At 30.1% G+C, this 11,630-nt stretch overlaps 1 protein-coding gene across 1 annotated transcript; it reads left to right on the top strand.

The window, feature by feature from the left end:
* The first annotated feature begins 2,760 nt into the window (after positions 1–2,760).
* Positions 2,761–11,076, top strand: LOC140866254 (potassium transporter 5-like). The gene is made up of 9 exons (XM_073271200.1): positions 2,761–2,942; positions 3,136–3,358; positions 7,511–7,759; positions 7,899–7,937; positions 8,047–8,307; positions 8,391–8,443; positions 8,755–8,869; positions 9,138–9,392; positions 9,872–11,076. The coding sequence occupies exons 1-9, from the start codon at positions 2,778–2,780 to the stop codon at positions 10,951–10,953; spliced, it is 2,442 nt and encodes an 813-aa protein (XP_073127301.1). The 5' UTR covers positions 2,761–2,777; the 3' UTR covers positions 10,954–11,076.
* The last annotated feature ends 554 nt before the right edge of the window (positions 11,077–11,630 follow it).

Raw genomic sequence — 11,630 nt, 5'->3', positions numbered from 1 at the left:
TTTACATTCAAATACTTTTCTAATCTATCAACTAATTCATGAGAGAAAGGTATATTAGTCGTATTTTGAAGAATTTCTCCAGCCAAAGCTAGTGCTTTGACTTGTTCTTTTTACCCTTGACTGGTTCCCCGATAGGTGTTTTCAGGTCCTCAGCAGAAATGCTTGGACAAATTGGCAATTGAACACATCAATGTTTAAAACAAAATACAGGGTTTAGAAGGAAAAAAAGTGAGACTGAATAATCGTAAAATCACCTCTGACGTATCTCGAATTCGATGAAGGGAAGAATCAACACCAGCATATATAATGTTCCTCTGCAAAAAAATTCAAGTTCAAATACTCGGACTTCAATCAAAATTTTCTAACAAAGAGATTAGAAAGCTAAAAGAAAAAGAGAGCAGCAAGCAAGAAATATAGAAAGTTCGTAAGAGTGCAGATGCACCGAGTGATGGGAGCAAAGAAATTTCAGTAAATGGTAGTAGCGCTAGCAAGTGAAAATTTTCAAGTCAAGGAGAGCATAAAAAAAAGGTAAAAGACAACAGTTTTTAAAATATTGTTGTCTTCGATACTAAAAAACGCTCAACAACATTTTTTTAATAAAAATATATGTTGTCAAAAGGTGGAAGACGACAGTTTTCCCTTAAAAATGTTGTCTATTGACTGTTGTGGATTGAAGATTTTCTTGTACTGAATATTTTAGGTGAATTGTTCAGTTCAGTTTTCTTATAAATTTATTGTATCTATTGTATCTTTCTATCTTTCTATTTTATTAAGCATGAAGGCCTCCTAAATTGGTATGTTGGTATGTCAAAAACAAATTTGAAATTTTAACAATTGCTTTCACACGTGAGTGCACTCCCAACTTCTCCAACCTTTTTCTAAATTATCCCACGTATTCTTCAAAGTTTTTAATGGTGTTTATTTATGTCTTTTCGTTTTATTTATTTATTTAACTAAATTTGTTTGAACCAAAATATTTTTCGGTTCATGATTGCAGCAAAGAAAAAAACTGAAGGATAAAACGAGCGCCCATGGATGTGCCTCTCCACTAGTATATTTTTTCTATTTTATTAAAGTTAATGAGTTGGTATGTTGGTATAGCCAACCTCTTTACTTTTATCATTTGATGACTATATAATTACAAAAATACCTCTTTCACTTTTTTTTCGCATTTTTGCGGATATCCATTTACAAAATTTCCATTTTTTTTTTCACTATTTTTTTATTTTCAATTAAAAAAATTTACAAAATTTCCATTTTTCCTTTCGCTATTTTTTTAAAATTTTCAATTAAAACATTGGAACGTATAATGCACACAACGCGTGCGTTTGTGTGCAAGTATTTTTTTAAAGTTGAGGAGTTGGTATGTTGGTATGACCAACTCCTCTTTATTTTACCCTTTATTAGTATATATCTATTCTACTTTATTAAAGTTGAGAGAATATTGGTCTTTATTTTACCCTTTAATATATTTTTAATTACCAAAATAACATTTTATTTTGCCCATTGATAATTACTTATTTACAAAACTATATTTTTATAAAATTAATTTATTTATTTACAAAAAACACTTTTCAAAATTGTTCTCTATTTTTTTTGTTTTTATTTAAAAAAATGTATTGCATAAGCACGCAACGCGTGCTCGTGTACTAGTTAAAATTAAGAATTTGTCGAACTAGTTGGCGGAACCTAGTTGAATAGCCACATTTTCATAAATCAACCGTTAACCTTATTTTATTTTATTTTTATAATGACGTGAGAACCCACATGCAATCGTAAATCATTACTTTTCGATGTGCACTGGATAAAATTTAATATTGCAATAGCCTGCAAACCATGCTAGTCAGGTAAAATGCACTGGACAAGCTCTATGTAACGGGCTAGTCCAAGAAAATGTTGATAGGGGAATCGAACCTGAACACTAGGCACTAACCAAAATGCTTATATACTCAACCAATTACTTATACGACTCATTAATTGGGGTCTAAATCAACCGTTATCTTTGGTTGGTACTTGGTAATATTGTGACTAGTCGGGACTTAAAATGCAATATTTAGGGTAAAAGTCATATGAGATGACATGAGGAATAAAAGTCATAAGAGATGACATCAATAATACCCCCAAATTTGAGTATGTACGAGATTGGACAATATTAGATATAATTTAAAATTGTAATTCAAAAAAACATGTAGGATGAAAATTTTGTCATTTTATCAAAATTGTAATTGATTGTAATAGTGCAACTAAAATTTTCGGACAACACAACATCCCAAGCTCTACGTGCTGATCATTCTCCTAAATTTGAATAATCTCACTCATGTACAATGAATATTATATTCTTTGCAATCTACAATATCAATCAATAAAATCTCTGATCTTGACTTTGATAAAATTAATTATGTACGATCAAGTGATAAAAAATTATAACCGGCGGTAAATATCAAGTCCGGAATCCGGGGATTAAAGATATAACGATCAAATCATGATTAAAATTAATCAAACGATCAAAAGTCGACGATTTTGATAATTTTCTGATATGTTTGTAATGGGGACAAAGAAGCTACAGTTTCGAGGCATAGTAGTTGGAGAATATTCTAAGCAAACGTCATTAATTAAATTAAATTAAATTAAATTAAATGAAATGAAGAGTGCAAATAATGCACTAAAATATTCACACATGCACGTCTCCAAACTTACCTATACGCTCGAAATCAACCCTATAAATTAAGCACGCACATGGGTGCTCTAGCTCCCTACCGATCGAAGAAGCTGAATCCATGGCGGATCATCAGGTCGACCATCAGAATGGGCAACCACCACAGTCAAATACTACCCGTAGTCTCACGGAACGAAAAATTTCCTGGGCCAGACTCCGCCGCGCTGATTCCTTCCATCTAGAGGCCGGGAATGTTTCTTCCAAACACCCAACTCACGGCGCCCAGGTTCTTAATTAATTACCGGCCTGTTTCTTTAATTGACTAATATCGTTATAACATATGTATATAGAGGTAGTGTTTGAGAGAATTTCTAGTTAATTAAGAAGCAAAATTTTGTAAAAAAAAAGCTAAGAGTACTGTAGATTGTATTTTTAGATTCAGTTTTGTATTTTGATGAGATTAATAATATATTAATTAGGTGAGCTGGAGGAGGACTTTGAGTTTGGCCTTTCAAAGTGTGGGAGTGATATATGGAGACATCGGGACGTCGCCGTTGTATGTGTATTCCTCTACTTTCCCCGATGGAATTAAACATAACGACGACATACTTGGAGTTCTTTCTCTCATCATTTACACCATCATACTTGTTCCTATGATCAAATATGTTTTTATCGTCTTGAGGGCTAATGACCATGGTGACGGTACGTATATATGTTTCAATTCCTATACACCAGTGACCAGCTTATATATGTTTAATTTCCTACCTGAATATCATACGCACCTTTTTTTTTATTATTTTTTTTTATTTTGACCTATGGTTTAGATTTTCTGATCCCTTTTATCGTTTTTCAAATACGAAAAATCTCTTGGGACCATATCATGATCAATTTTTTCAGATTGATTTCTAACCGATCTGACTCATGAACAAAATTTACTTTTTATGTTAAAAATATTAATTTTCGCTATAAATATAGATTGGATCGATTCATCATCTATAACAAATGACGATGAGTTGATATCTAGTCTCTGCATGGATTCGTACATAGTAAGAGGTCCAAGCTCTAAAAATTGATAGAATTTTATTTTAGAATGGTGATCGGTTGCTAAAACCTAGACTTGAAAAGGCAATCATGATTTAATTCTGAGATTACTTCACGAGACTCCCTACCTAATCTTTTTTGTTTTAATCTTGTTACATGCTCTATTCTATTTTCTTTATTTATTTATAATGATTTTTCTTTGAATATATATGTATTAATGATTTTACAAATATAACCAAAAAAATTCACTCAAAATTTTCACAATTCCCTGTAATGATTTTTGTATTAATTAGTTTCTTCTGGAAAAAATAAGTTGAGTGTTTGTGAGAAAAAAGATAACCTACCGGAGATAAGATTCCATAATTAAGACATGCTTGTATTGAATAATATCGTGGATTTGGTTCCTAAGGGGATGTCCAAGTTGGTGGAGTAATTGAACTCTTGGCCAGAAGTCAGAAGTTCGATTTCTCCTACCAACACCTTCTTGGACTAGCCTGTCACACAGGGCTTGTCTAGTATGGTTTACCTGGCTAACGTAGTTTGCAGGCTATTGCGTTAGTCCGGGGGTTTACTCAGTGTGCACCGATGGTAGCGGTTGCGAGTTCTCACGTCACAAAAAATGGTGTACTTGGATTCTAGTTAAATCTTTAATCAATATTCATTAATTATTATTTTGGTCATTTTCAAATATATGAAATTTATCTGAACCATGAATTTCAAATATATATTTAATATTTTAAAGTTATTTTATTCAAAAGTATTTCAGATTCTACTTATGATAGTCATTTCACATTCATTTGCCTGAATCCTCTCCTAAGAAAATATTTCAACTCAAACGCACACAACCTGAATTTTCCAATCTACAACTTTTATATTACTTACATAAATTATTGCTTAATTTAGATAGTGTGGAAACTGGAATGCAAGGCAGTACGTACGTATTTGCGAGCTGAGATGATAAAATGATATGAATATAATGATTACTTATTATACATATATATATACTAGCAAAAAGAACGTGCGATGCACGTTTACACCAATTAAATATATATGAATTAAAAACATATATATAGTTAAAAAATTGAATATCTGAAGCTTGTGTTATAAAAAACAATGATAATATAATAAGAATAACACATATAAAACAATATGAATTGAAGAAAAAAATATTTATACATCCACAAATCAGACAATAAAAAAAAAGTTACAAAACAGAATAAATCAATAATTTAGATAAATATATAATGATAACTAATGATCACATTAATATGTATCAAATTATAATGTTCATAACTAACCAATAAAGAGAGTCTATAAAAAAATTGAACATATAACATTAAGTTAAATTATCTTCTATCTTGTTAATTTTTTTTGTACATTTATATGAAAGAGATAAGTAATTTATTTTTAGAGCAATGCTACATGTACAACAATTTTGTACAACAAATCTTACAATACAATGCAAAAATTAAATATATCAAAATCTCACGATAAATTGAATACAAAATCTCGCGATAAAATAATAAATATCACGATATAATTGTTGTAAATATCGTTGTACACGATATTTGTTGTACCTTTAGTATTATCCTTATTTTTAATTGTTCATAATTATTGGTTCTTAGAAACTATTGGATATTATACTACTGCTTTTATTAATTTAATTTAATTTAATTTTTAATATATCATGATACTTGCTTTATTACCAATAAATTATAATATTAATAAAAAAAATTTGACCAAGTTTTTAGATTTTTTTCCTGATTTTCAAATTGTATAATTTCAGATAATGATTATATATTAGGTGGTATTCTGCTAACTACAATTATGATTTCATTTTATGAACTTCATTTAATAAATTATAAATTAAATTAACTATATATTTTATTGGGTACAATTATGTTAGGACGATTATATCACTCAAATTAATTTGATATAATAAATTATAAAATGTGAAAAATAGAATAAACTATTGAAAATATCACATTAGATTTATGTTTAATTATTTATTTTTTTATTTTATCGATAGTTAATTATTTATCCATTACAGTAGTATAATTTCATGTGATACTAATAGGCCATATATCAACTCATTTTTTTATTAATAAATAAAAAAAATTGTTACCAAAAAGATGTCTAAAAAATTAAAACTCGGTGGCTATTGTTTTTTTTTTTTTTAACATTCATTGCATGTCATTACAATTATATTGATATATTTTTATGATTAAGTACTGGTGAATGAGCCAAAATATATTATATTTTTTATTCAAATTATTTGTTTATTGTATTTGTTTATTAGTTAATGTTTGATTGCCTTTTTGTCGATATAATTGTCATTTTATGTGTATGAAATTAATAAATTGTCATGAGATTATTTTTATGATTAAGTACTATTTGATAATTACTTATTAACCCGATTGTTAAAATTACATGTAAATTTTTTGGATACAATATTTTGGCTTGTTTTTTAAGATGAAAATAAATAAAGAGTTTAATTTGAGAGTGTACAAATGGCAAACCATAATGTGGTGATTTTGAAAAATAGATCAAAATATTACCTCCCAAGTTATATTGAACTTATGTTTAATTTTTAATTTTATCAATAATTAATAATTTATTATTCATTAAACAATATTGATTTTTGATGGTTTAATTTAATGATTAATGATTTTTGATGTTATAAATAACTGAAAATTTATAAACAATATAATTATATTAGTGAAAATAGTTAGTTAGTTAGTTGAGAAAAATGTGGTAATTAATTTAGTCTTGATATTTTAATGATAATTAATTAAATTAGTGGATAATTTAGTGGGTGTAATGATGTAAATATAGAAGTTTTGTTGGAAGGTTAAATATGTCAATACACAATTAGAAAACACTCTCCAATATCCATACTTTTATAGTTATATAGATATAGATATAGATGTTTTAATGATAAGTAGTTATATTAGTGGATAATTTAGTGGGTGTAATGATGTAAATATAGAAGTTTTTTTGGAAGGTTAAATATGTCAATACACAATTGGAAAACACTCTCCAATATCCATACTTTTATAGGTATAAAATAATAATAATAATTGTGTGTCATTATTTGTTGGTTAAACAATTTATATATAATATTTATCTTATCAGTTAATTATAAATTATTTTTTGAATCAATGAACTTTAATTTATAGAAGATTTGTTAATTAGATTACGTCGAAATCATATTTTTTTAAAAAGAAACACAAAATTAAATATGATACATTAATAAAGGTCTGTAGAATTGATTTTAGATTCTTTAAGAAGAGATATATATATATATATATATATATATATATATATATATATATATATATATATATAACCTAATCTACAAATAGATTAATTTCGGTATATTTTGGCCCTGAAGTCGTCAGCATCTCGTCACAACGTAATTGATTAGCTTCTTTGTTTTTTCACTTATCGTTGATGTGACCGACGTTAGCTGTTGTGACATATACAATGCCAATTACATTGATGTAGTATTACCGGGTACATCAAATCAAGATGGTGTTTGTTATAAAAGTTTATTTTAATTTTTTTGTTATGTATAATCTCTTGTAAATATTATAAAAAGCAACCAAAAACAATCTAAGATTGCACTAAAACTAAATTCTAGTGTAAATTAAAAAAAAAATCAAAATAGACGAACTCATAGATGATTTTTTTATGATATTTCTAGTTTTTAAACCAATATACTTGTATAAGTACTATATATAGTACTACGACAAATTTGAATATATTAATTATAATTATGGTCAATTGACTGTGGGTGAGTACATGTTGCAGGGGGTACATTCGCTTTGTATTCCTTAATATGCCGGTATGCAAACGTGAGCCTGATACCCAAAAATCAACCCGAAGATGCCCAACTCTCCAATTACAAACTCGATACCCCATCCTCCAATCTTCAGAGGGCTCAAAATATCAAAAATATGATTGAGAGGAGCAAAGTTGCTAAACTCATGCTTTTCCTTGCTGCGACTCTTGGAACTTCCATGGTCATCGGTGATGGTGTTCTTACGCCCTGCATCTCAGGTATATCCTTTAACACACATTCATGTCATTTAGCAATATTGAATTGTCATAAAAAAATAAAATTGGGTTTAGAGGTGATAACGGGTTAATTTATAGATTGATTAATTTGCCATAACTTGTTTGTTGAATGAATTTGCAGTCCTTTCCGCAGTAAGTGGAATCAAGGGTTTGAACCAAGGTGACTACAATTTTCTTCTAGTTTACTTCCATATTTGGTTATCTTTATACAAGATTATATATCCAATTTATATATGCTGATGTATGCATGCATGCAATTAATTTTGCAGAAGCTGTTGTGTATATTTCGATAGCCATATTGATTGTTCTCTTCTGCGTTCAACGATTCGGGACCGATAAAGTGGGCTTTAGCTTTGCTCCTGCAGTTTGCTTGTGGTTTTTATTCATAAGTGGGATTGGCGCCTACAACTTATTCAAGCATGATATCGGTGTGTTACGAGCTTTCAACCCGCAGTACATTGTGAAATACTTCCAACGAAATGGTCAAAAGGCTTGGATATCTCTTGGTGGAGTTGTTCTATGCATCACTGGTAATGTTTACTAGTGAAAAACCACTTTCTTGAAATATTTGTTGTCCCTAGCCAACCCATGTCTTTTCATTTAACTTCAACAGGGACTGAAGCCATGTTTGCTGACTTAGGTCATTTTAACGTACCAGCTGTGCAAGTAAGTATTCTCGTTACCATGCACGTTCATAGCAATCGATAATGATGTCTCGTACCTGGTAATTATATATATATAGAATTATCAAGCAACTTGAATTGTTCGTTTAACAGTATCGTGTATGTATGTATATAATAACTTGGGTCAATTATGGTTTATACTTTATAGCAATGTTATTTATTTGCACGAGCCCTTGAATTTGAGGCATGGCAAGTTTGATACAAATTATGTATATATTCTGCTATTTGAAATGATATTTACTCCTTTAAACTTTTCCCAAAACAAACAGATTTTCTTGTTTTGTGTCACTTCAGATTAGTTTCTCGGGAATTGTTCTTCCTGCTCTCCTCATTGCGTACAGTGGACAAGCAGCATATCTTTCCAAATTCCCCGATCATGTAAAGACCACATTTTATGACTCCATACCAGGTTAATTAATTTCTCATTTACAAAGTTTTTGTCATTATAATTAATATAATATTTTATTAACATTATCACACGAAGTTTCACATGATGTATATTTAGTTACATAATTCTTACTTAAATTGAACGTGGTTTATATCTGTAGGACTATAATTGATTTGATGAAAGAAGATACATACGTATGAAAATGTCACACCCATATATATACATATATACTGGACTAAAATTGATCAAAAGTTCCATTATAAAAATCTGATCATATCTATATTTACAGGTCCACTTTATTGGCCAACTTTTGTAGTGGCTAATGCTGCAGCAATTATCGCCAGTCAAGCTATGATATCCGGAGCATTTGCTATAATTTCCCAGTCCCTCAGCCTAAGTTGTTTCCCAAGAGTAAAAGTTGTGCACACTTCTGCCAAGTATGAGGGACAAGTCTACATTCCAGAGATCAACTACTTTCTCATGATTGCTTGTGTCATCGTCACATATGGATTCAAAACAACAGACAAGATTGGCAATGCCTACGGTAAAATCATCAAACCAAATTCATTTTTTTTTTCTACAAGTTGAAATATATGTTCTTGAATTACATTAATACTACAAATTAAGATTATGGTGGAAAGATTTTCTACGACATTTATTCCAAGGTATATTTTTCATTTATATAAAAGGTTGATATATATATAACTATTTTCTAAATTAAGAAAGATTAAAAAGAGATTTAGTCCACTTATAAATTTGGATTACTAGCTAGAATATATATCCAAGTGCAATATATATAACACTGAAACTCTATTGAATTTACAATGCATTCTATCTTCTCCACACATCACTCATGTAGAAGAAATTTCATTTATAGTATTCCACTTTGATTCAGCTGCTTGTAGGAACATTACAACATTTTTCAGTATAATAATTCCAGGACTATTCAAAAGATTAATGTTTCTTAAATTGTTAGCCATTATTATTATTTGTGACATATATGATTTGTTGTTGATATTGTAGGTATAGCTGTTGTTTCCGTGATGTTGATAACAACATCTCTCCTTACGTTGATAATGTTGTTTATATGGAAAACGAATATTTGGTGGATCGCTTTGTTCTTCTTGGGTTTCATGGGTGTGGAGCTCACATATTTGTCATCTGTTCTTTACAAGTTCAGCCAAGGTGGGTACCTCCCGTTGGCACTCTCTCTCGTGCTTATGACAATGATGGGCATATGGCATTACTCGCAGCAGCAACGTTACATGTTCGAGATGAAAAATAAGGTGTCTAGTGTGTGTGTAAGGGACTTGGCTAAAAACACAGACATAAAGAGACTACCAGGCATTGGGCTTCTTTATTCCGAACTTGTTCAAGGAATCCCACCAATATTCTCTCACTTTGTTTCTAACATCCCTTCCATTCATTCCGTGGTAGTAATGGTGTCAGTGAAGGCCATTCCTATCAGCTACGTCTCCGTTGAGGAGCGGTTTTTGTTCAGATCAGTTGAGCCGAGAGAATACCATGTTTACCGTTGTGTTGTGAGGTATGGATATAAGGATTCAATCGAGGAACCACATGAATTCGAACGACAGCTAATGCACAACTTGAAGGAGTTCATAAGGCATGAACATTTCATGAACGAAGGAGTCGTCGAAAACGCACAGATGATGCATGACCATGAGCAAGCAAGCGTCGTCCCTCATTCTGGTTTCCTGGGTGAAGGGAAGGCGAGAAAGTCTTCATCTTCTGCAGTGGTACCTGCGGATGAATCGGTGGTACCAGAGCACCATAACATCCCCCCTCGTATTTCGTCAAGTTCGATTCAGTCGGTTAGTTCGGGAAACAGGAGGGAAAACATCCCACTTGCCTTAACACAAGGAGCTGAAGCACAGATGCAATATGTTGATAAAGCAATGGATCAAGGTGTGTTTTATTTGATAGGAGAAGCAGAAGTGGTGGCGAAAAAGGACTCGTCTTTGCTCAAGAAGATAGTAATAAATTATGCTTACACTTTCCTAAGGAAGAACTTTAGGCACGGAGGAAAAATGCTGGCCATTCCTCAGACAAGGCTTCTTAAAGTTGGAATGACTTATGAAATTTGAGTTTATGTTTTATTTGAGGTGATGATATTTTAACTCTATTTGTGGGTAAATGATCATATACATAAATATTTGGGTTGTTTTTGGTGAAATGATTTGACAATGTAAGAACCAAGTTAACCAACTTCTGTGTGTACTGGATGAATTATGATTGTTTAGTTGCTTTAATTCTATCTTTTAAATAGATTTTGGCTTCATTTGTTTTAATTTTTTTTACTAATTAGTTCCATATTTTATTTGTCACGCCGCTTTATTTGGCTTCATTTGTTTTATTCTTTTTCTTACCAATTAGTTCCATATTTTATTTGTCACGCCGCACTTCGCTAGTGATATTATCCGCTTTAGATCAAGGAGTCTTATGTTAAAATATGTCAAATATCAAATATTGATCCTCAAAATTTTCGGGAGACAACTCATTTATTCCTCAATTTTTTTTTATTATAATAATATAATATATATATCATATATATATATATATTATTATTATTATAAACATAAGTTCACATATCCATAAATATATATATATATACTCATTTATATATATTGTATGAGCCCTTAAAATCCAAGTCCAACTTGAAAAAAATTAATTAAACTCTTTTAATTAATTTTGCTCTCAAAATTTCTATAAGCTATTATAAACAATTTATAAGCTTATCTATCGATCCAGTTAAATTTGTTCA

The sequence above is a fragment of the Henckelia pumila genome, chromosome 4, assembly GCF_033568475.1.
Source record: "Henckelia pumila isolate YLH828 chromosome 4, ASM3356847v2, whole genome shotgun sequence".
Classification (NCBI taxonomy): Eukaryota; Viridiplantae; Streptophyta; class Magnoliopsida; order Lamiales; family Gesneriaceae; genus Henckelia; species Henckelia pumila.
This window is presented reverse-complemented; position numbering and strand designations above follow the sequence as displayed.

Bases quoted from the DNA above. Each gene is read 5' to 3' on its own strand.
- LOC140866254 (XM_073271200.1), top strand. From the start codon at position 2,778: ATGGCGGATCATCAGGTCGACCATCAGAATGGGCAACCACCACAGTCA. The intron at 8,444-8,754 runs GTAAGTATTCTC...GTGTCACTTCAG, and splicing joins TTAACGTACCAGCTGTGCAA to ATTAGTTTCTCGGGAATTGT. The intron at 8,870-9,137 runs GTTAATTAATTT...CTATATTTACAG, and splicing joins ATTTTATGACTCCATACCAG to GTCCACTTTATTGGCCAACT.